Source organism: Sphaerodactylus townsendi, linkage group LG06, assembly GCF_021028975.2.
Source record: "Sphaerodactylus townsendi isolate TG3544 linkage group LG06, MPM_Stown_v2.3, whole genome shotgun sequence".
NCBI lineage: Eukaryota > Metazoa > Chordata > Lepidosauria > Squamata > Sphaerodactylidae > Sphaerodactylus > Sphaerodactylus townsendi.
Genome location: NC_059430.1, coordinates 109,013,254 through 109,038,549, shown reverse-complemented (window position 1 = coordinate 109,038,549; position 25,296 = coordinate 109,013,254). Strand labels below are relative to the sequence as shown.

At 45.3% G+C, this 25,296-nt stretch overlaps 1 protein-coding gene and 1 long non-coding RNA gene across 6 annotated transcripts in view; one reads left to right on the top strand and one right to left on the bottom strand.

Moving 5' to 3' along the window:
* UBXN11 (UBX domain protein 11) overlaps positions 1–9,174 on the bottom strand; it is a 36,644-nt gene extending 27,470 nt beyond the window's left edge. For 2 of the 5 annotated variants that reach the window (XM_048500942.1, XM_048500947.1), the window contains exons 1-4: positions 9,116–9,174; positions 7,119–7,210; positions 6,194–6,231; positions 5,414–5,524 (exon numbers count right to left, since the gene is read on the bottom strand). In XM_048500942.1, coding sequence (XP_048356899.1) covers positions 5,414–5,524; positions 6,194–6,231; positions 7,119–7,183 — 214 coding nt within the window. In that variant the 5' untranslated portion in view covers positions 7,184–7,210; positions 9,116–9,174. Of the gene's footprint in view, positions 1–5,413; positions 5,525–6,193; positions 6,232–7,118; positions 7,211–7,415; positions 7,495–8,913; positions 9,088–9,115 lie in introns of those variants that run through there. The other 3 variants (XM_048500943.1, XM_048500944.1, XM_048500946.1) reach the window with 3 other exon arrangements.
* A 4,932-nt stretch (positions 9,175–14,106) lies between these two features.
* On the top strand, positions 14,107–25,152 carry LOC125434208. Its single transcript, XR_007244748.1, has 2 exons — positions 14,107–14,315; positions 24,219–25,152. It is a non-coding gene; the product is annotated as an uncharacterized LOC125434208 (long non-coding RNA).
* The last annotated feature ends 144 nt before the right edge of the window (positions 25,153–25,296 follow it).

Below are 25,296 nucleotides of genomic sequence, written 5' to 3'. Positions count from 1 at the left end.
TGGGAACCAGTCCAAGATTCATTTTTCAAGCATTTGTGCCACAATGACATACCATGTGCCCAGTCAGTTGCCTGTGTTGGCACTGAGTCTGAGTCCTTGGCAGGAACAACAGCAATCAACAGCAAACAATGACAACAAAGGTGCTCTGATATTCAACTCCTTTGTAATCAAGGAAGGTATACCAGCTGTGCGCCTGGATGTCAGAGGACCAAACCTTAACATATTCCATTCGGGCCAAACATACATGATGCTAAGGATCCCTATTTGGACCCCCAGAACCTCAACAGTGAGCCTGGCAGATGTCGTCAGTGATACAGCCCATCCCTTTTAAGTGCAAAACTGTTTTAGGAATTCAGTCTCATTTCTTGATGACTCTTCCACCTAACAGAAAATCATTTTCAGGCAGAAAACGGGGCATTAACAGCAACGAGAGGGCACTTCCAGCATGGCCTGAGTGCTCTACAAAACTCATGTTTGCTTTTGCCCACCACTCCAGAGTAGGCCTCCAGCCAAATAAGATCCTCTTGTGGAAGAGTCCCCATGTGGCTTCAAAAAGCAGGTGCTGCTGCATCCGAAGATGGGAGAACAGAAACTTCTTTCTCTCAACTGCAAATAACAGCCTGGTCACTGAGGACAGAACTAATTAGCTGTCGGCCCGTGATCCCTTTTATTGATCATCTAATGAAGTGATATGCACTCTGCAGCTTGCACGAAGTCAAGTTCCCAATTACCATCCACTAAAGAACCATGTGACTACTGTACACCATTCCCAACGCACACAATACAACTTTTAATATTAAATATATAACCAGCATAACGTTTCTAATTGCTAGAGTCCCTCTGAGCATGGAGGACTCTCGCTTCTCACTACTGCTGAACCTCAGCCGGCCCTTTTGTATCTGGAAGGAGGAGAAGGGCTTCCCTGTCGGCCTTCCCTCTTTCTCCTCAGCACAGAGATTGTGACTGTCAACACACCCAGAGGACTGCAAGCCGGTGGTGGGGAAAGGGGAGCAAAACCGCCAGTACCACCTCATTGTGGCTGCCTAGTTTTTTTTTTCCCTCCTCAGGCAGCTGCTGTGTGGTTTTACTCTTTCTTCCCTGCGGCCAGGTTGGTCTCCTTCTGGCAGCAGCTATCAAAATGCAGAAGCTATACAGAAGGAATAGGGTTGTGGGACGGTTGTGTCCTTTCCTTTCATCTCTGGCATGATGTGAGGCCTGTGGCTTACCCGCCCTCCAGTCCCTGTAGCAGCGGCTGCCCCCAAGCCCTGCTGGGCCCTGACCTTGCTCCCTTTTGCAGAATATGGAATGTGTGCCAAACTGGAGACAGAGCCACAGGTGGCATGTCAAAGAAAGATTAGGCATGTCAAAGTCGCATGCAGCTCCCAAGACACTTACTACCACCAATGCATGCTAAAAGGAAAACCAGTACAAGGACAGAGGACAGTACAAGGACTGTACCAAACCAGTAAAAAGACAGTACAAACCAGTACAAAACCAGTACAAAGACAGAGGAGCCACTCACACATACATACCCCTAACTGAAAATTGTTCCCCTTCCCCTTAAGCTGTTTTTGGTCCCACTGGGAAACACCTGCAGACACATGTTACGTTTCCCCAGTGTTTCTGCGGGGGATGGGGGGATGATAAAGCAGCACGAGTGTAGCTGTTTCTGGTTCATCATCTGGTAAAAGGTTCACAGAACCACACAGTTCTCCTCCAAGAGGAAATGAATACCATTTCTTGCACAGAAGTTGTTAAAAGCAGAGGCGCAGCAGGATGAACTAGAGATTGGCTGGGTGGAGGCGTCTCTTGACTATATGCAGCTAAGAGTGTTTGGTTCTAGTTTTATAGCACAGAGACAGTGCTACCATTCAGTTGGCTTGGTTCAGCAGCCATAACCATTTGCCGCTCACACTCTGCACCCATCTGAAAGGATCCAAATTCGATGTCAAGGGAAGTCAGTCTTCATAAAATCCTATTTAGTCTTCGCTGGGCAGTCCTCGAAGGCTGTTTGTAAGTTTGAGCAAGCTCAATATGCTGCAGCTAGAGCCCTGTTCAGGATACCCTACTACAAGCATGCACAACTGGTATTGTTTCAATAACCCTGGCTTCCAGTATTGTTTCCATGTCCAACTCAAAGTGCTGGATTTGACCATGAAAGTTGGAAACCCAAAAGGTTGGGTGAAATAAAATCTAATTAAACAATGAGATATATTTATTACAAAGCGCTCATGCAATTTTATATTAAAAACAAGGACACCATTAACTCTTATGGCAGCAAATACAAAGTTGATTGACTGGATTAGCTAGCAGTGATATTATTGATCCCCAAAATGTTTCAGATGAGTTTTATGACATTGTGGTTATGATGATGACTTTATGATGTTGATTTTATGGTTTTTCAATTAGGAGCTTCCTAGGGCAGCTCAGTCAACCCCAGATATAAAATTTAGAACACATCCTACAAAGTGTGACAGTTGACACTAAGATGCCCAGGTTTGCATACACTTCCTCAATACAGACAACAAACTCTAAATTTAGGATGAAGATAACAAAGGGAGTCGAAAGTGGTTAGAGAGTAGTTTCACTTCCCCGTGAGAGTCGCACCATTTCTTGTATCTCATTGTCTTTGGATGAACAAGTAGAGACATGAGAGGGGCGGTTCCAAGTCTGGAAGGTTTTCCAAACAAGGTGAAAAGCCTGTCAAATCTGTTTTCCAGAAGCAAAAGTGCAACATGTTCACAGTACGATAGAGAAAACCTCCAACACAGAGGGGAAAAACCCTTCTTTGCAACAATGATTGGATTGTCAAACGAGGGCAGTAGCTCAAGACCCAGAAATCTACTTTAAGCTTGCCCAAAAGTTTGAGCCCTCCACCCCCAGGGAATATTTGACATTTTTTCTCTTTGACCCCCTCCTAAGGCAGGCCACAAAACAGTTCAGAAACTCCCCTCAGCCTCAAAAACAGTTCGATACATGGTGTGGGCAGCTGATTTTTTCAAAAGGCACCTGGGCTCCACGATTCCTTGGCTCCTACCCAGTGCTTGCACATATTCAAACACACCTCTATTATTATGAGGGCTAGAAACATACGGGTGCATTTTGTTCTAATAATCAAAGCATGGACGTAGGTAAGGGGGGGTTTCTTGGGTTTGAACCCCCCCCCCCATTCATGTCCGAGGCTCCGCCCCTCCGTTTGTGGGTTTTTAAAACATTTTAGTGATTTTTCAGTTTTTTACCTGCAGGGGGCGCATTGTTTGGGCTAGCAGCACCAAACTTTCAGGGATTGTTTGGGGGACTCTCCTGATGATACTACCCGGGTTTGGTGAGGCTTGGTTCAGGGGGTCCGAAGTTATGGACTCCCAAAGGGGGTGCCCCCATCCTCCATTGTTTCCAATGGGAGCTAATAGGAGATGGGGGCTACACCTTTGAGGGTCCATAACTTTGGACATCCCAAACCAAACTTCACCAAACCTGGGTGGTATCATTAGGAGAGACTCCTTAAGGTACCCAGAAAGTTTGGTGCTTCTAGCTTAACAATTGCACCCCTGACAGCAGGCACCCCCCAAATTTCCCCAGATTCTCCTTTTAAATCCACCCCCTTCGGTATGGATTTCAAGGGAGAATCTGAGGTCCTCAGTTTAGAAGAAGAAGAAGAGTTTGGATTTATATCCCCCCTTTCTCTCCTGTAGGAGACTCAAAGGGGCTTACAATCTCCTTGCCCTTGCTCCCTTACAACAAACACCCCGTGAGGTAGGTGGGGCTGAGAGAGCTCCGAAAAGCTGTGACTAGCCCAAGGTCACCCAGCTGGCATGTGTGGGAGTGCACAGGCTAATCTGAATTCCCCAGATAAGCCTCCACAGCTCAAGTGGCAGAGCTGGAAATCACACCCGGTTCCTCCAGATTAGAATGCACCCCGTTTCTTAACCATCACACGCCACATTGAAAGTGATGCTGTTTCAAGGTGGGGTATAATCCACCGCAAAACAGCATCACTTTCAATGTTGTTTAACTGGGGACCCCAGATTCTCCCTTTAAGGTAGATTTAAAAGGAGAATTTGGGTTCTCTAGTTTAAACACCATTGAAAGTGATGCTGTTTGGGGGGGATTCCAGCATCATAGTGGCTGCCCCGGGGCGGGGGGGGCGCAAAACTCAGATTTTGCACCAGGCTTCATTTTCCCTCTATGCCTCTGCCCAGAGGAGAGGGGCAGGGGAGGGCAGGGGAGGGGAGTCTGCCATCCCTGACCTCGAAGAGCTGCTTTTATTAGCGCTAGGCCAGGGGCGGGGCTTGGGGAGGCGTGGCCATGCCCTAGGGGCAGGTGGGGGTGTGCCCCCCCCGAACCTCCCCCATAAAAAATCTATACCTACGTCCCTGAATCAAAGCTAGAGGTCTCAGGAATCCATATCCGATGCCAGATGACTGTATATGAGGAATCCTAAAAGGTGCACAGGGGTCTCGCAATGAGGATACGGAGCACATGACTGACAGGTTAACTAGGGAAGGAGAAAAGCAACTGATCCAAATGACTGTGTCTTTGTCCATCCCAGGTCTAGAATCCACATGTTAACACGAGTCACTTTGAATCCCTATTAGGTGAGATAACAATGTTTAAAATAAAAATAAAACAGATCTTTACCAAGAAGATTGGCTATGCTAATCTGTTGCAGCAAAATAAAGCACAAGTCCAGTGGCACCTTAAAGATAACAAAACCTATTCCAGCATAAACTTTGGTGAGAGAGTGTTCATTTTACACAGGACAGTCCTTACACATGAGAATAAAAGACACAGATCTTATGTGGGATATTTAGAAACGATATTCAGTGGGGAAACACTTTAATCTTCCAGGATATACCATTGCTGAACAGAAGGGTTCTATTTTCCAACTAAAAATGCTTCAAAGGGAGAATCCAACTATGCTGAATGAGAATTCATCAAGAGACTCAGTAGTATCTCTTGAGTATCTCTTGAGCAAAGACTTGGAGTTCCTCAGTCAGTATGGGTATTAATAGCTCATGCATGACTCACCCTTTGCAGAAGTTAATTAGTTCTGTTCATGTTTCACAATGCACTCTCCTTGATTAGATTTTATGGTTATCCTACTCTGCTCAAGTTCTGCATTCAGGAGAGGTCCTAACTCATTCTGTATGGATTGATTTCTCTTTGATTGGTTTATAGTTTCCCAGTGGTCTCTTTGTGAACATGTTCTCATTCCTTCCTTTTTGCTGTTTGTAACTTTAACTAGGAATATATATCCTTATAGATGTATACTCCACACATCTGATGAAGTGAACTCAGATTCACGAAAGCTTATACTGAAATAAAACCAAAGTCCAGGGGCAGCTTAAAAACTACCAAACCTATAGGACATTACCCAAAATCCTCACCCTATTTACAGCCCTTCCTCCCATACCATGGGTAGCTGGTTTAGCTGTAGTTCCACTTGAGCAAGAAGGGGCATTGATGCGCACTGGAATTTGGGCACCTGGCCCTAGAATTTCATCCATCAGCGTTTCTTCATTTCCTGAAAACCAAACAAGCAAATAAGAAGAGCAAAGGGAGGCAGCCTGCCTTAGCTGTATTGTATCTGCATGGGTGGCTGAGGTATGTTAAATGCTGCATTTGGATATAATGAGTTTTAAGCCTCTGAGGCAGTGCCTAAAGCAGTGGTTCTCAACCTTCCTAATGCCGCAACCCTTTAATACAGTTCCTCATGTTGTGGTGACCCCCAACCCTAACATTTATCCATTTTACAGATGAAGAACACTGATGCAGAGAGTCTTAGGCGACCCCTGTGAAAGGGTTGTTCGACCCCCAAAGGGGTCCCGACCCACAGGTTGAGAACCACTGGCCTAAAGTGTCTGCTCTGAATCTAAAGGGAGCAGAAGACACAGTCAATAAACAAGTTTTTTTCTGGGCCAAGTTCAGCAGACCTGGACCCAATTCAGATCTATTGCATTTACCAGCTCACTGGAAGCAGAAGGACCTTTCTCCTTTTTAATTAATAGTTTTTAAAATGTGAGTTGCGGGTGTAACTCTACTCAGGATTGCACTATCAGTCTTGTTCTCGGTCTGCAGAATGGAAGTTTTGACCAGCAATTTTACAGTTTATTGTAAGGACTGATGAAGTAAAGATTAACCTTACAGACTAGCATAAACAATATAAGGTATACAAACCAAGGACATTACATACCTTTTGGGGCACTTTCTCTGAATGGCACTGGCCTTTTCCTGGAATCAGGAAAGAAACAACAGACAAACCTCCATAAAATAACCCGGAGACTCATTATGAGTTGCATCAACTAAACCTGAAATTCACTCACTGGTTTTAAAAAAAACAATTTAAGCTTGAATTTACAGATGAGTTCTTCAAATTGTTGGGGGGGAGGGGGGCAAACCATTGAGGTATATTGGTCAAGCCCATTCCATATTATTGTAGAATGAAGGAAGGTTAAAGAGAGCACTTGTGCCAGTTAGCAGTGCCAAACAAGAGCCAGAATAAAAGCTTTTGCTTAACAGAAGAGCACATATTTTAAATCTGGGACTTTCTGCATATAATCCCCACCTTTGCTAGTTTTAAATAAGAACATAAGAACTAGCCTGCTGGATCAGACCAGAGTCCATCTAGTCCAGCACTCTGCTACTCGAAGTGGCCCACCAGATGCCTTTGGGAGCTCACATGCAGGATGTGAAAGCAATGGCCTTCTGCTGTTGTTGCTCCCAAGCACCTGGTCTGCTAAGGCATTTGCAATCTCAGATCAAGGAGGATCAAGATTGGTAGCCATAGATCGACTTCTCCATCAATCTGTCCAAGCCCCTTTTAAAGCTATCTAGGTTAGCGGCCATCACCACCTCCTTTGGCAAGTGTTTGAAAATCCCTCTCTCTGCTTGAGACCGCAGACAGCCACTGCCAGCCAGCGTTGACAAAGAACAGTTTGTCTGTCTCAGTATATAAGGAATATGTCCACAAGTTCCCTGGTGGTCAGGGTCAACCCAAGATGATCCATGACATTTGCACTCCTCTCCCCACCACAACCTGTATATGTGAGAGCCAGGCAGCAGCCAATACAGGCAAGCTCTTCCTGTGGCTCCCGCAGCCTAATCTGGCTTCCACTTACCCTTGGCTATGCATGTTGAATGGCATTCTTCGAATCTTTCCCAGAGAAGAGAGGGGAGAAGTCATTGTTTAACCTGAACAGTTGTTTAGCACCTAGAAAGAAAAAGAAGTGTGAGGATGGGCCATAGGTCTAAAAATTGTATTTGATAGTTTCTGCTCCCACCACACCTCGGTTAAAGAAGAAAGCAAGCACCAGAAAACACCATTTGCAGAAGATACATTAGGGATCACTGGTATAGGTCGACCAAAGGACAGTAGGGATCCAAAGTTGCACCTGAGAGAGAATTTCAGCAAGCACCTGTTTCGCAGCCTTGCACAACACGGCACACCTTCCAAAACTCTTCCATATTGTTTCACCAGTCTCAGCTTCATGAGACGGAGAACAAACTCCATCACAGTATATCTCACATTCTTCTTCCCCAGTTGGAAGATAAGTGCAGAGATCGAGTAAGGTTTTCAAATTTCAAGTTTCCTTGCAAATACACATATAGTGTCTCACTGTTATTTTGGTCTTCAAGCCAGATAAAATACAGTGATGATGTTTCCCGCAATCAAACCAGACACAAGCATTAATATGCGGCTTGCAACAGGAAACATAATTTTTTAAAAAGCAGCTTTGTTAATATGATGTTGCCTTGGTGAGTCAAAGTTCATGCTGGAATAAATTTGGTTACTCTTACAGATGCCACTTGATTTCTGTTTTACTGTAAGATGAAATATAAAAAGATATCCAGCATTCATTCCAATAACTCAGCCTTCAAGGGACACTGGACAGAAAAATAGACAATAAATGCAGGCTCAAAAAAAGTTTATCCTTACCCATATAGTACCTCAAGTTCCTAGGAAGAAAGTGGGAGGTCTATATATCTCTCAAAAGCACAAAATTTCAAAAGAAGAGCCACAGCCAAGGTTTGGACATTGGCACATAACTCACCTGCATTGCCATCCTAAAAAGAGTTACAACCTTCTACTCTGCTTATAGGGATGTTGCCAACATTCAGGCAGAGCCTGGAGATCTACCAGAAGTACAACTGATCTCTAGACTACATAAATCAGGTCCTCTGCAGAAAATCACTGCTTTGGAGGAGAAATTATGTGGCATTACACTGCTGAAATTCCTCCTCTCCCCAAACCCTACCTCCCCAAACCCCATTCCCACATCTCCAGGAGTTCTCAACCCAGAGCTGGCAACCCTATTTAATGCCCCAGCTTAGTTTCCTTTTGAAACAACTTTAGATTTGTGAGTGACAGTTTATTAGAGTTCGCTTTGAGGAAAATGGTTAAAAATGGTTTAAAAATGGTTTTAAAAAATGGTCAAATAACTGAACAATAGAACTGTCATCCTGGAGATTTGGAGGTGGAGGCTGGGGCGGTGGAGTTCGGAGAGGGGGGAGATCCCGGTGAGATATAATAATGCCATAGAGTCCACCCTCCAAAGCGGTCATTTTCTCCAGAGGAACAGACCACTGTAGTCTGGAGATCAGATGTAATTCCAGAGATCTCCAGGCCCCACCTGGAAGTTGGCAATCCGATTACACAATCTGACTTTAATGACTTTAGAAGAGTGTGCCTCTATTTCAGATAGTAGAGTAATTTGCTTGTACAACACATATTCTTAATATCATAGGGCTTTTGTTCTAACTGTTAATAGGCCCTAAATATATAGCTAACCACTTGGTTACTAAGATCGTATTTATGGAGAAGGAAAAAAACTACTGATTTTTCCATTGGGGGTCCATCTGGAAATGCTGGTAGCCCCTCAAGTCAGCTTGGCTACTATGACCCTCCGCACTTACCTGCCTCTAAATCCCATGGCGTTTACATCCGAGTAGACCTTCCCAAGAGGGGCACTTTTTTGTATGTTTGGTTGCAACCAAAGAAGGGACACAAACACACAATTCAGTAGAGAACGGATAAACATAGCAATCCTTCCTTCGTCTACGGATGCGTCCCCCCTTTCTAGGTTTTTGCACGAGTATATCCCAACAAAGGACTCACACTCCTTTTTGGAGGCCTGAGGCAGGTGCCGCCGCCATCTTGTTTACAGGCGGTTGCCAAGGCGACTTGGCAGGAGCCGGGTCTGTTCATCACAAACTACAATTCCCAGCACGCTGCGCTTCGGAGCAAGCTATTTTCTATTTGTTTGCAGTCAATAAATAAAGCTCCCTAATACACCTCCTGCCCGCCTTCTGCACATTTGAAATGTACAGGGTAGAGGCGCCTTCTAATATCATTGGCAAGAAAGGACAAGGAAGGTTAGCATGCATGTTAACTAAGCCAGCCTCTGGAGTCTGGACGGTTCAGAGGACAGGCGGACTGAGGTTGCGATCCTTTCTCCTGTACGTGAAGAAGATGCAATGGGAGGGGCAGACCTAGGGCTAGCAACATTTTATTTCGGCATACTGAGCCCTCTTCTTGGAATGCAAAAAAAGAAAAGAAAAAAGACACGATGGTATTATTTAATACATGCTTTCACTGATTAGAGTCCACTTCTGCAGAAGCGGTGGGAATAGTCCTAAGCAGGTTTACTCAGAAGAAAACTCAGTTATTCAGTGGGGCTTGCTCCCAGGAAAGAGGTTGCAGGATTTCAGCCTTTTGAGTGGCTCCTCGAAAGGAAGGGGAGGTATGAGGCAAAACTCCTGCAAGGAATAGTGTGAATGTTGAGGAAAGATAGGAAGTAAATCTATTTAAAACATTAAGGACACATTCACTGGATATGTTAAGCCAGTTAAAGGCATGCTGGAACTGCTGCATTGTAAGAATTTACCGGCACCCGCCCCTTCCACACATGCAGAATAATGCACTTTCAATCCACTTTCACAATTGTTTGCAAGTAGAATTTGGTATTGCCGCACCTCAACCCCTAGCAAAATGTCACTTCAGCATCACTTTTGTGAACTAAAAACTGCTTTTTCAGATGCTCAAAAAGATGCCTTTTTCAGGCTCTTCCGCACATGCAGAATAATGCACTTTCAATCCACTTTCACAATTGTTTGCAAGTAGAATTTGGTATTCAGCACAGTAAAATCCAGCTGCAAAGTGCATTGAAAGTGCATTATTCTGCATGTGCGGAAGAGCCTGAAAAAGGCATCTTTTTGAGCATCTGAAAAAGCAGTTTTTAGTTCACAAAAGTGATGCTGAAGTAACATTTTGCTAGGGGATGAGGTGCGGCAAGACTCCCTGTTTTTGCTGCAACAAACTAGACCGCAGGCTTAATATGATCAAGGTTTGTTGTAGCAAAATGGAACAAACGTCCAGTGGCAATTGAAAGCTCATCTTTAAATAATTGTTAGTCTTTAAGATGCCACTGGACTTATCGAGTCGCAGAATAAGATAGCACTTCTCCCAAACCCATACAAACTATACAGATGATTGGGGAGCAATTCTCCATTGCCCCTTAGCATCAATTGTCTTCTGCAACACTTGATATTAGAAAACGTATATATGTGTGTGTGTAATGGAAGCAGCCTCAGTCTGGGCCACCCAGGTTCAGATCTTTACAGTACCATGGAAGCACCCTGGGTGACCATGGGCTCAGTCACTCTCTCAACTTAGACTACCTCATAGGGTTGTTGTGAGGGTAACAGATGAGGGGAAAACCAGATACACCCTTCTGTGCTTCTTAGAGGAACAGTGAGATTAAATGAATAAATGTGCGGTCTATGTTGGTTTACTCAGAAGACCACAGAATTCATTGGGCCCAGAGATTCCCAACTTTCCCAGAGATTCCCAACTTTGTTGAGCCTGGAGAAATGCTTGGATTTTGAAAACAAGCATTGGACATTCCTCGCTAAGCATCCTCGTATGGTAGAGTAGATTTTCTTAACTGTGTGCTCCCTGAAGACATAAATGTAATTCTTCCTGGGGTATTCCTGGAGTATTCTAAAGCTCATTCTGTTCCAACGAGATGGGGAAAAGCCAGGAGTGGCTCCTGGTTTTGTGGAATAGATGCTTTTGGGGAAAAGAAAGCGAGCACCATTGCACCCATGGGCACCTCGAGGGTGTGTGTGTCTATAATAAGACTATAATGGGGCCAATCATAGTGTTGGGGGGTCTGGTCCTCAGGGTGCCCTTTTTCATGGGGCATTATGTTTCTTGGGGCATTGAGCTTCTTAACTGAATGTTGCAACCCAAACACATTCAACAGCTTTCACTAGCTGAGTCAGTAGATGTGGGAGGGAGGGGTAGAAGTACACTAGCTTCATTGCTCCCCATAAATAGTTTTAGAGTTAGATGCATACCCACCCTCCAAGGTTTTTCTTGTAAAGGAAAAGGAACTAAAAGATGAAAAATGCTAACTTAGGAAAAGTTGATAAAAACTTCCCCATCATCATCTCCATATGGAAAAAATAGCAACATTAGACCAGAAACTGGTTCCAAACCTCAGAAATTCATATATGGTAAAACAGACACTGCTGTAGTATATGGAGAGGTTGTCTTGTGATCACCGCAATGAATCATAACTGAGTGGGTTGTAAGTCTATCAAGGCCAGAAATATTCTGAAGGGGCGTGAAGCTGTGCGGCAACCACCTCAGGTTTGCTTCTGAGCACGCACTCAGCACTGAAGTTTATTATCTCTTTCTTTTGAATAGTTCCAAATATTTGCCTCATTTACCCATTATATGTTTAGGTAGATAGAACTATCAACATGACTTTCTCACAAGATGCACTTTTGTAGATTAGAGTCCACTAAGTCAGAGGCATTCAATACATTCCCAGTCAGTATATGAACTTGACTTATAAGGCCAGCATTGTCTATTCTGACTGCCACTGATCCCCACCCCCCCCCCCCCCCCCCCCCCCCCCCCCACCCCCCCCCCCCCCCACCCCCCCCCCCCCCCACCCCCCCCCCCCCCCACCCCCCCCCCCCCCCACCCCCCCCCCCCCCCACCCCCCCCCCCCCCCACCCCCCCCCCCCCCCACCCCCCCCCCCCCCCACCCCCCCCCCCCCCCACCCCCCCCCCCCCCCACCCCCCCCCCCCCCCACCCCCCCCCCCCCCCACCCCCCCCCCCCCCCACCCCCCCCCCCCCCCACCCCCCCCCCCCCCCACCCCCCCCCCCCCCCACCCCCCCCCCCCCCCACCCCCCCCCCCCCCCACCCCCCCCCCCCCCCACCCCCCCCCCCCCCCACCCCCCCCCCCCCCCACCCCCCCCCCCCCCCACCCCCCCCCCATTGGCAAGGGCTGATGGGAATTGTAGTCCATAACATCTGGAGTGCCAAAGGTTCGCCACCACGGGCATAGGATCTGGGAGATGCCGGTTCCAATCTCTACTCTGCCATGGAGATTTGAGGGTCAGTCATTCTCTCTCAGCCTGACCTACCTCATAGGATTGTTACTGTGAGGATAAAATGGAGCCAAGGAAAATGATACTTCTATTAGGTCCATATTGGAGACAAAACTGAGATATATGTAAATAAATAAACTACATGTAAAGCTTGGGAGAATGGGTTGCTTCACAGGCTATTAGAAGCTGATCTGGTATCACAAGGGAACACCTTCAGGCATTTGAAATGGTCTGCTCAACCTGCTGAGACTCTTGGTCCAACAGCAGGATTATGGCGCAGCTGTGGGCATTACAGGCAGCAAGCACTAAGAAGCAGAAGCCCATATTGCCTGGCCTTCCACCTCAGGGAACATCGGTGAATGAGCAGGCTGTAGAAGGGCTCAGGGGTAGAGCACCCACGTGGCATGCAGAAGGCCTCACCTTCAAGCTTTGGCATCTCCAGTCCAGTTTAAAAGAGATCTCTGCCTTGAATATTAAAACTGAACACTCACTGGCTCAGACCTCAAGCCATTCCACCATCTCATTCCCCAGAAAGCGTAAATCAGGAACTGAACTATTAGATTGCCAGTGGGGAAATCACAGATTCCCATGAAATGCTCCCTTGCATTAAAAAAAATTCCCTGCAAGAGGAAAACACATGCCACAAGGGTAATATGTTATCTCATATACTAGCATTTTATTTGCTGACTTACCCACCCACTGTGTGAAGTAGTGTACTACCCTAAGCAGTCTTACACCTTTTAAAGTCCGTTGAAGTTACTTGGTTTAACTTTAGAAGGTGTAACTCAGAGGCGTAGCAAGGGGGGAAAGCGCCTGGTGCACTAGCGCATCCTCCACCCCGCCCCGCCCTGGAATGCCCCCCTCCCCGGAACACCCCCCTCCCCGCCCCCCCTCACCACGCCTCCACAGGGGCATGCGCCCAGTGCGTCACGCACCCCCCGGCCCCCTTGGAGCTAAGCCTCTGGTGTAACTCTGGCTCATTCCGCACATGCAAAATAATGCACTTTCAAACGGCTTTCAGTGCTCTTTGAAGCTGTGCGGAATGGCAAAATCCACTTGCAAACAGTTGTGAAAATGGTTTGAAAACGCATTATTTTGCGTGTGCGGAAGGGGCCTCTGTTTAGAATGGCACTGCCAATCTATCATGTCATGATTTGAACACACATGTTACAAGCATAGACCAAGCCTTTAAAAGATAATTTTGTAGCCCTGTCCACAAATTAGTGTGAACACCGGAACACCCTGCATTTGAGCATGTACTTCTGTTTGTTAGAGCCAACACTCATTCACTTTACAAACAAAACAGGAGACCAGCCCATAGGTACACAGGAAATTTCAGTCGCACATTGAGCTGTACGTGCATGCAAAAATGTAACACAAGAATTACTCCATGCAATATAAAGAACAGTGTACACTGACTGGTGTGTTCACTGTAATCTGTGGACAGGGCTGAGAGAAGGGTCAATTCTGTTTCTGGAGAACCACTGTGGTAAAATGTCAAACTTTCCTGCTAGGATAACTGCAAACTAAATGAAAACCTGCAAGAAAGCTGAGTGTTACGTGCCTGGGAGTGACTGTAAAGGCACAAAATTGCCACCATGTCCACTGTTTCATAAGTGGGATGGGTCTTTTTAATGGAGAGTTGACTAGATTCCCCATTCTGTTCCAAAGAGGCCCTTCCATTTTGAGAAAACAGCTCTTGAGAGCAGCAGGTTGGGGAAGGATGTGATTGGAGAGCTCCTCCTGTTTCTTTGCCATCAATACGTAAAACCTCCGAGCTTCTTCTAGCAGATGAGGAAGTTCCCTTGCAAAAGCTCCATCTGAGTGCCAGATAGCAGGACCATGAAGGCTGCTCTGCTTGTCGGTGCCATCCTGATGATGAACCTTATTGCAATAGCGGCCTCTGAAGAGGTAAGCTGTGCTTGCTTCATGGGTTAGATGTTAAAAATCATTCACTAAAGCGGCAATTGGATTTTTTAAAAAGCTTAAATTGTTTTTTACTCAGATAAAACTCTTATCAAGTTCAAGAGTCCTTATTCCCAAGTAAGCATGCTCAGGTTGTAAAGTGGAATTGTCTGCACTGTAGACCAGATAAAGCTATCAGAATCTGTCATTAGAGAAGGTATAATCCAGCTAAAATGATGTCTCACCTAGGATCAGTGTGGAAGAACCACGCAGCTCAAAGTAATGGTCGTACATATTTACCAAAATAATGGTCGTACATATTTTCTTGGCAGACAATCCTATTGAATTATGTCTGAGTACTCATACGAAGGATGAAAGAGAGCTGCCTTTTTGGGTGGATGGGTCCCTAAATGCTTATCTATCTATGCTGGGAATTATTAATGCTCTGAGGTTTGGCTAACCCAGTGGTGGCGAACCTATGGCACAGGTGCCAGAGGTGGCACTCAGAGCCCTCTTTGTGGGCACGCGCAGAGTGCCCCCCACTCACATCTAAGCTGGCCTGGGCCGCTGGGCTCGATTATTAGCATTAAACCTAAGACCTAGGCTCATTCTGCACATGCAGAATAATGCACTTTCAAACTGCTTTCAATGCTCTTTGAAGCTGTGCGGAATGGCAAAATCCACTTGCAAACAGTTGTGAAAGTGGTTTGAAAACGCATTATTTTGCGTGTGCGGAAGGTGCCCTAGTTTTGGAGAAGCAGTGTAGGTAACCCTGTTAAGCGCTGTTAAACCCCACTGATTTTCATGCGAAGAACTAAAGCGCGATCCTTTACCTGGGAGTAAGCTCGGTTGCTGGCAATGGGGCTTGCTTCTGAGTAAACCCTTCTAGGGTCGTGATTCACCCATTGGAAGAGTTGCACGGTTGCTTCAAAGCAAAGTCACTGACTACCACCAAGCTTACTCCTGAGTAACACATGCCTTGGAGCCAACCGTTTTTTCTAAACTAAAACCTCAATATTCAGGTTAAATTGCCGTGTTGGCACTTTGCTACGAATAAGTGGGTTTTGGGTTGCAGTTTGGGCACTCGGCCTCGAAAAGGTTCGCCATCACTGAGTTAACCCCTTTTAACTCACCTTTTTTTCAGAATTCTTTTTCAGATCTGTCCTTAGAGTAGCTAATATTTAGGAAGTTCAGAATCATAATTACTTTGCAAACTGTAAAAGCTAATTCCAGGAGTGATCCAAATCATGCCCCTTTGAACTGTGGCTCTGTGTTAACATTCTTATATTTCTGTTTTACCTTCACATTAAAAAAGTAGCGCATCAAATCTCATGTGTGTAAATTACCACTTATAGTCTAGACAGATTGTCCTTCATAGATTATTCTATTTTATCCAGATCAGAGATATTTTTTTTCAAGGGTGCAAATTATTCCTTTGAATAACAGTTTTGGCAAAGACTACTATAAACTGAGCTGTGACTGCAGTGGAGCATCCGTTTTGAATTCTGTTGTCCCTGATAGCCATGACTCACTAAAGCAGTGAGCATGCTTGGGTTTTCTCTGGCAAAAAACCCTGCTTCTTTACACAATGCACAATTTATTTATAGTGCTACCCAATGTGGCAATTGTCAATGTACACTGGGCAGTTCATGGAAGATAGAGCTGAGCTATCAACCGCTATGAACTCAATGGAACATGCCCTGAATACTAGATGCTGACGGGAAAGCAACAACAGGAGTGAGCCTCTGTCTCTGCTTGTTAGTCAGTGTTAGTGTGACATTGTGTGGCATAGTGGTTAACAGTGGCAGACTGTAGTCTAGAGAACCAGGTTTGATTCCTCACTCCTCCACATGAGCAATGGACTCTAATCTGGCTAGTCACAGTTCTCTCAGAACTCTCTCAGTCCCACCTCACAAGGTGACTGTTGTTGGGAGGGGAAGGAGAGGTAAGCCACTTTGAGACTCCATAAAGATGGAGAAAAGTGGGTATAAAAATCAAATCTTCATCGTCTTCTGGGGCATCTGGATAGAAATAACATGTTGGACTTAATGGATCTTTGGTTGATCCAGCAAAGGTCTTCTCATAGTCTTGAAAAGTAGATCTGAGGTAGACAACGTTTTTAACCTGAGGGATTTAAGAAGAAAAAAGGTCCTCCTTTTAAGAAAAAAGGTTGCATTTTTGCTGGGGTGGCAAATAAAATGGGGAGAAAAGGCAAACACTGCATTTGACCAAAGATCCACTGGCACAGCACTGCCAGCATCTGGGAGATTTGCTTTGGACTCAGCTGGTGGTTGCCCAGGTCAGGAAGGTGAGGATAGCCCAGCAGTGTTGCCAGCCCTTCCATTGCTTGGGAGGAGATCTGGCCTGGGATGCCAGGTAAAAAGGCCTGGGGTTCCGCTGTTAACACATGCTGGGGGCTGCCTACTCTTGGAGGCTGGCACAAAGTAAAGATGAGGCTTCTTTGCAGTTTTCATTACAGCCACAAGCAAGGCTGAAGTTAAATTGAACAAGGGGTTGCAGCTTCAATGTACAGTCGGGAATTTCAAAGACTTCTGACCCTTCATTGTTGTCCCCATTGATTTTCCCCACAGTTCACCGCTGACTATCTGAAAAGTTTACCCATGCCCACAGGTGTCCCCAGATTGTATTTTAAAACACAAGGGCTTTTGCTAGATGAGGTCATATTTTGCTAGATTAGGTCATATTTTTTCTCCCCATCATTCATCCACAGAAATGCCTATTGTGGATGATCATACATTGTTGGGAAACAGGTTCCCAATGAACCAAGCAACACGTTTTAAAAATAGAAGTATCAGACGAAGTATCTGTCTTCACTATCTATCTATCTATCTATCTATCTATCTATCTATCTATCTATCTATCTATCTATCTATCTATCTATCTATCTATCTATCTATCTATCTATCTATCTATCTATCTATTATTTGCTTGCTTGCTTGCTTGCTTCATTTAAACCTCATCTTTGCCTCCAGTGGGGACCCAAAGCACTTAACAACCTTCTTCCCTACTCCATTTTATCTTCACAACAACCCTGTGAGGTAGCTGAGAGTGACCCAAGGTCACCCAACAAACTTCCATGGCAAAATACGGATTCAAACTGGGATTTCCCAAACTGTACTCTGAAACTGTAAACCGCTACACCACACAGGTTCTCTGAAGGTATATCTTTTCTAAGATGAGGCCTAGTGCATATAGCCTATACCAGTGATGGCGAACCTATGGCACGGGTGCCAGAAGTGGCACTCAGAGCCCTCTCTGTGGGCACACACAAACAGAGTGCCCCCCCCTACATCTAGGCTGGCCTGGGCCGCTGGGCTAGATTATTAGCATCAGACCTAAGACCTAGTTTTGGGGAAGCAATGTAGGTAACCCTGTTAAGCGCTGTTAAACCCCACTGATTTTCATGCGAAGAACTAAAGCACGATCCTGGGAGAAAGCTCGGTTGCTGGCAATGGGTCTTGCTTCTGAGTAAACCCTCCTAGGGTTGTGATTCACCCGTTGGAAGAGTTTCACGGCTGCTTCAAAGCAAAGCCATCGACTACCACCAATCTTACTCCTGAGTAACGCATGCCTCGGAGCCAACCATTTTTTCTAAACGAAAACCTCAGTATTCAGGTTAAATTACCGTGTTGGCACTTTGCAATAAATAAGTGGGTTTTGGGTTGCAATTTGGGCACTCGGTCTCAAAAAGGTTCGCCATCGCTGGCCTATACACACATACACACACACACACCCCATTTGAGAACAAAGGACACATGACTATTTCTTTAGACTTATTGTCGTGTATCTTAGCCAGCATTGAGTAGAGCAGTGTTTCCCAGTCTTTTTTCACTGGTGTATCCCTTGACAATCCATTTCCCTAAAATTGTATCCTCATATTAGCAAACCCATTATGTATTTTTTGCACTGGGGGAACATGTACCCCAGGTTGGGAACCACTGGAGTAGAGCCATATAACAGGAAGTCAATATTCCCCCCCTCTGACTGTAGCCTATTTGCCCTCAAAAACTGAGTCAGTGGGAATCAATAAAAACCACCCTCTCTTCCTGCTCCACAAATGGAAATGCCCTTTGTGAGCAGGACCGCTACTGTGCAGACCTGGATCCAACTCGTCACAAATGTATGCCAATGAAAAGACCAACTTATAGACCCCTTTTGAGTGGGAGACAGACCTGGTAAAGCCCCCTGACAATAGAAATGTAGAAACTCAAAAATTATTTATTAATTAAAGTGTTTACATCCCAGCTTTTCTTTGTGGCACAAGGCAACTTGCAATAAGGAATGCAAACAAAATATTTTCGTGTTGTTGTTTTTTAAAAATCCATTAAATAGGGCTGCCAACTGCTGTGGAAAATCAGCCCAGCCTACTCCAGTGTGTGAGGCCAGAACTCAAGTCTGGCCTGCTCAGCTGTTTGGGAAAAGATAGGTTAGAAAATAAAAGCATCAGACATCTGACATCAGAAACAAATAGACAGTTTTTACTTAGCAGAATTTAGATAGTTACAGAAGGCAACCCCTCCGGGTGCTCTCAATTGAGAGACAAACCCACCATACAAAAGACCTTAGTCTTTGTAGATACAAAGATACATACGTCACAGTTCATCCCCATAACCACGTACATAATCCATAACCCTTTCACGTGCTATAAGTGTAACCTCAGCTTGTGGGTTCTGTGGGGCAGTACTTGGAAGGAGTTGCAAAGAACCAAATTTAAACAACAAAATGGTTTACTTTTCTTTACAATTAACACTTTTAAAACATCAACATTTAACGTTACAATTCAAGGTCCTGTTCAGGTTGCATTTCAAGTCCTTCTATTTACAGTCTACTGATATTGCCAAGTCCAAATCTTCTTTGCAAGTTGGCTGGCTCCTGAAGACTCCAAGGGCTTGATGAACAGGTTGCAACATGATGAAGGTCTCCAGGAGAACTCTCACCCATTACAACCACAAAAGAAACCCTTAACAAGGTGTTAAGGGCTTATAGAAATCAAGGTCCGAGTCTGGTAGCCTTGTTCTTCTGCAAAAGAGCTCTTTCAGCCTCTCTGCTGCTCCGAGTCTCCACCCCTTACTGGGTCAACCCATTCTGGGCCAACCCATTCTGGGCATGGGGGTTACATAAGCATGAACCTTAAAATCCCATTGGATAGCTCTGTCTCCTTGTGACATCAAGACAGCCTCTATTCAACATGTTACATTCCTTCTGTTATTCAAACGCTGCATGCTGTTAGCTCGTGGCCCTCTCTGCCCATATGCAAAGGGCAGCAATAAAACTAACTTCTGCCTTCAAGAATAACTTGTTTTTCTAAGTTTGCTCCCAAAGAGAGATATTTCCTTAGGGCAGGCAGGGTTGACATTCCTTTAGGATCATAAAACTTTCCTTTTCCAGTTTGAAATGATTTTACCTTTAAAACAAATATTGATTCTAACAGTTATAGAATTATAGTGAAATACTAATACATGTGAATCTCTCATTATCATTTCTGTGTTCATTTAACTATATATAGAAAACCACTTTTTAATTTAACTAATCACATTCTATAGCTAGTTCTAACAAAACAAAGTTATAAATGTATATGTCTGCTGTCACGTTGGCCTTTAGTGACAAGATCTTAAAGATGTTTATCTTTGCTTGCCTGCATAATCACTGACAAGCTTCTAGCATGCCTTTTGACCTGCTGCAAACATGCAGGCTTCAGCTGGTCACTATAGAGAAACTCCATTTTGATTCTTAGCATCTTTGGTTCATGCAACTTAATCTTCCTTAATCAAATACAATTTATAGACATTCTGGTCCGTCCCCACAAGTGCCTTTAAAAGAGGCATGATCTGCAGAAATCTGCTGATAAATATTTTCATGACAGAGAATTAAAGATCCTTCATCAGCAGTTAATGGGTGCTGATCCAACAACTATTCAAGACACAGCTGCACTGGCCAGTTCTCAAGTTTGCAACAGTATCCAACACAGATGGATAAACTTCTCTTTTCTGCAAGCTCAAAGGGCATTTTTCCAAACTGCTGCAAAGTCAGAGCTTCCTAAAAAGTGAATGCATCACAGAAATTAAGCACATAAGCTCGGGCAAGGTCAGGATATTAAATGTTGGCCTATTAAAATATTAGCATTATTAAAAGCATATTAAATACACAATGAGACATTTAAACTCTGCAATATAAATCACACCCAATTGCTGGAGCGCTGGTCATACAACATTGATTCACACAACGGATGCATCCAATTTCTCTTGCATGCACGTTGAATACATGAAGCTACCTTGTACTGTTGGAATAAAAGTCTCCAGGCAAATGATTGGTCTAAATGAAGCCAAACTTTTATATTTGCAAACAGAAAGCTTGGGGGAAACACACAAATGCATACAAAATTATGTGCCTGTGCCCCTCAGAGTAAAACAAAGTAAAACAGAGTAAAATTACTGTATCGTCGAAGGCTTTCAAGGCCGGAATCACTGGGGTGCTGTGTGGTTTCCGGGCTGTATGGCTGTGTTCTAGCAGCATTTTCTCCTGACGTTTCACCTGCATCTGTGGCTGGCATCCTCAGATCCTCTGAAGATGCCAGCCACAGATGCAGGTGAAACGTCAGGAGAGAATGCTGCTAGAACACGGCCATACAGCACCCCAAAGAAAATTACTTTTTAATATCCCATAATATCCCATAATATCCCATACTTTTTATAAACCCAACAAATAAATAAATAAATAAATAAATAAATAAATAAAGCCCCTCCTTCTGCATTATAATTGTGGTAGATTCTGATTGGCAGTTTATAATTTAGGCAAATACTAGACATTTGATCGGACTGTCTTAACAGAAAGAACCAACAGAATTGTATTCAAAAACAGAGTAGACAATGGACTACAGTAAAATCTCTTTATCTTGTCTGGTCTGATTGATAGAGACCCAAATGTACTGGGTAACTGCCAGCCCTGATCTTGTTCACTGCTGAAATCCAAGATTCCTCTGGCTTTAGGACAGGCACCATTTTGTTACCTAGCTTTTAACTTTTACAAGTTAAATCAAACACTTCTATTAATTTGTCTTGCAAAATAGAGCAAACATAATTAAGTAATACAAACACAATCTGACAATAGCAAATCAGACCCTCAGTCAGTCTTGCCTACTCTGACTGGCAACAGCTCTCCAGGGTCTCAGAAACGTAACTACTTGTCAGACTGTTCCCAGGTCTACCCTGGCGTGTGACAAGCAAGCTGTGTCCCAGGAATTTCTTGTCGAAGCTTAACTCTCAGGCTGGGTGTGTGTGTGTAGGGGGGATTTGCATCAGAACCACAGCAAGTGTGGGTTTAAGCCTTCCCCTCCCCGTTTTCTCTGTCTGAAATGGCACTGAGAAGTGTCTTCTTTCCCTTGGGGGGACCTTACAATCACTACTAAGCTACACATGCATATATGTAACAAAGGCATGCATGTGTACGCAAACTGCGCATCAGCCCACTTTCCCCAAGTGCCATGATCTCAGTGTGGTTCATGCCCCATGTGCCTCAGAATTAAACGGACACTTCTAGCCCACATCTATTGCAGGACCCAGGTCCTCCTATCTCCATGGTGGCGAACCTATGGCACTCCAGATGTTCATGCACTACAATTCCCATCAGCCCAATTGGCCATGCTGGCAGGGGCTGATGGGAATTGTAGTCCATGAACATCTGGAGTGCCATAGGTTCGCCACCACTGTCCTATCTGATCTTTTAAACCGGAGACCCCAGAGATTGAACTTAGGGTCTTATGCACGCCAAGCAGATGCTCAACCTGAGTTTTAGCCCCCACCCCACAATATGAAGCTGCGTTACATTGAATCAGACTGCTGGTTCATCATAGTCTTCTCTGACTGGCTACAGCTCCTAGGGTTGAGGTCTTTCACATCCCCTCCTATCGGATCCTTTTAATCAGAGATCCTGAGGACTGAACCACATGGAAAGCAGATGCTCTACCGTTGAGCCACGCCTCTCCCCGTTTCTCCCACTTGCTGGTTCCAATCCTTTCGCAAAGGTTTGCATCCCTTTCTCGCTTAGGGTTGCCAACTGTGGGTGGGGAAATTTCTGGAGATTTCAGGGTGGAGCCTGGGGAGGGTGGATTTGAGAAGGGGAGGGGACTCAGGTGGCTATAAGGCCATCTCCTTAGTGTGCCCAAAGTAAGATCTCCAAGGAAACTGACCCTCTGGTCTGGAGATCATCAGGTCCCACCTGGAGGATGGCAACTCTGCTGTCTCTGGTTTTCCTTGTCTGCATGAGCTACCAGCAAGAGCTGCAGCAATAACAGGAAACAGGTTTTAGGTGCTGGCACTTCCTCTCACAGGCTATCAATCTTTACTCTGTCCTTTGGTGACCTCCAAGCACAGAAGCACTGCAGTTTGCTGGACTAAAGCGAACTGACAAGCCCTGGGAAGTTTTCCAGGAAAAGCAAGAGCCCACAGGTGTAAATTAAAAATAAATATCCTTCCTGATAGCGCCAATCAGACAACGATCCTTTGTAGACCAAGCTGTTCTAATGTACTTTTCATTTTTAGAATACTAGGATTGAGTGTTTTGCTGTTCAGTGACATACATGGTCACTTTTTTTCTATAAAGAATGTTTAGTCGAGGAGTTATCTACTTGCAGGAAATTAATCTGCCCATACAGAGCCAGACCTGAAGTGATATCAAGCCGACATTTTTAAAAAAATGGTAATTTGGAATTTTGTGGGTTCTTTTAAATTTAGAGTGCCTTGAAACCAAAACTGTGGTTTTGCTTTATGTGTGCATAAATCTGGATGGAATTAATAAATTGCATATAATTATAAACTTAAACCAGGAAGAGCTTCTCTTGGCCCATGCATCACACTTTAGCCATTCGATGGTTTTAGCCCCCCTCCCCCCCCCGCCATTTATAGCATGGGGCTAAGAAGACCTGCTGCAAAACTGAGATAATGGCTGATTACGCACAAGGTGTTTAATGCATGGTGGAGGTGAATATGTACCGTGGCATGCCACCACTCACCCTCCCCTCCTGCTCCCTCCACTAGGGTGGGTGGGCCATATGCTGATGCCAAGTCCCCTCCCTCCCCTCTCTTGCATGCCACCCCCACTCACTCCCCTCCCTCGCTCCCCTTCCCTTGCATTCCACCCCTCCCTCCCCTTCCCCTCCCTCCGCTAGGGCGGGTGGGCCATGTCCAGATGCCGGGACCCCTCCTTCCCCTCCCTTGCATGCCACCCCTCCCTCCCTTCCCTTACTTTGCATGCCACCCCTCACCCTCCCTTCCCTCCCTCTCTCTCTGCTAGGGTGGGCGGGCCATATGCTGATGCCAGGTCCCTCCCCTCCCCTCCCTTGCATGCCACCCCTCCCTCCCTCCCTCCCTTCCTCACTCACTCCGACACTCACTCACTCCCCTTCCCTTGCCTTCCACCCCTCCCTCCACTAGGGCGGGTGGGCCATGTCCAGATGCCGGGGCCCCTCCTTCCCCTCCTTTGCATGCCACCCTTCACTCCCTCCCCTCCCTCCCCTTCCCTTGCATGCCACCCCTCCCTCCTCTTCTTTTTCATGCCACCCCTCCCCCTGCCCCCCCTCCCTCTGCTAGGACTGATTGACTGGCATTGTACACACTGGTCCTTTCCACACAAATCACCTGAAATGTTCTTAAAACATTTTCAACACCGCCCCCTTACCACAATGTATGTCCATGTCCCCCCACCCCCCACCCCTTAAAATGATTTGTGCAGTGGATCTGTGCAGTGGAGGAGCTTTAGATTTCTATGGCATGTTGTGCGTTCCGGAAGAGAAGTTCACTCAAGTTTCATGGCATTAGCATCCAGCTGTACATTTCTCATTGTTCCAAATACTCCTCTTTCTGTATCAAATGTTTTTCCAAATTCCTTTTCCAGGACCCGAGCGTAGAAGAAAAGGGTTCTGCATCTGCCCCACCTCCCCCAATACAGAGCCAGGCCATGCTCTTCTTCCCTGGACCAGCTTCTTTTCTTCTGTCATTCCTGCTGGCCTTGGGTCACCTTCTGCAAGTCTTCTGAGGCTGGAGTTTCCCACCTAAGGAAATCCCAGGAGGATCTTCCCGCTCTTATCTACCTTGGAAGAAACCCTCCTTGATGCCACTAATGCCCTAACAAATGGACTCTGCTGTAATCCTTCCATAATGCTATGCCATGTTTGTGCTCATCTCCGTAATCTGAGGCTCCATGGCTGTATTCTCTCGACAGCGACCACAAAATAAATGCCAGAAAGGCTGCCTTTCCAAGTGCCTGGAGTTCATACCAAGAAAGCCAGAGTGATCAATGACTTTCTTTCTGAGGAGGCCTGCTTAGGGACAGTCACCACACCAAAGACTGAATCAGAATGTATTTTTATAACAGTGTTTGGATGCCCAAGGCAGAAAAGCCAGATGGAGCCTCCCTAAGCATTCTTGTTATCATAGGCCACAACTAAGCAGGAAGAGCTCTTGTTCATTGCAGTTCATTGCACTGTACACAGAAGAATATCACAGAGAATCATGTCCATATAATGGGTCAAGATATGCTTTTCTTGATGGTATCCCAAATGGACTACCTGAAGCAACCCCATTCTGTGTCTCCTGAGCTCAGGAAACATTTGGGGAAATGTCCAGTGGCCAAGCCTGGAAGTCACATCCTTGGGTTGTGCAAACTGAGAAGATGAACCCTCTTGTGAACTGGAAGACCTCAGGCTGAATGGAAATGAATGCAAAATAAAAGCGGTCCCTCTTACAGCTCTGCTGCTTTCTCCCCTCCCCCAAAGCGAGGGTGCTGTCTGCTTGGCTTCTTCAATAAAATAAAGTTTTCATAGCTGACAGAATGTGACTTTTTGTTGTCTCTCTTGGAAGTAAAAAGTTCTGCCAATTTGTAGCCAAGTTATGGCAACCCTGTAGGGACAAGACAAGAGACAAATGGGTGGTTTGCCATTGCCTGCCTCTGCACAGTAACCCTTGTCTCCCTT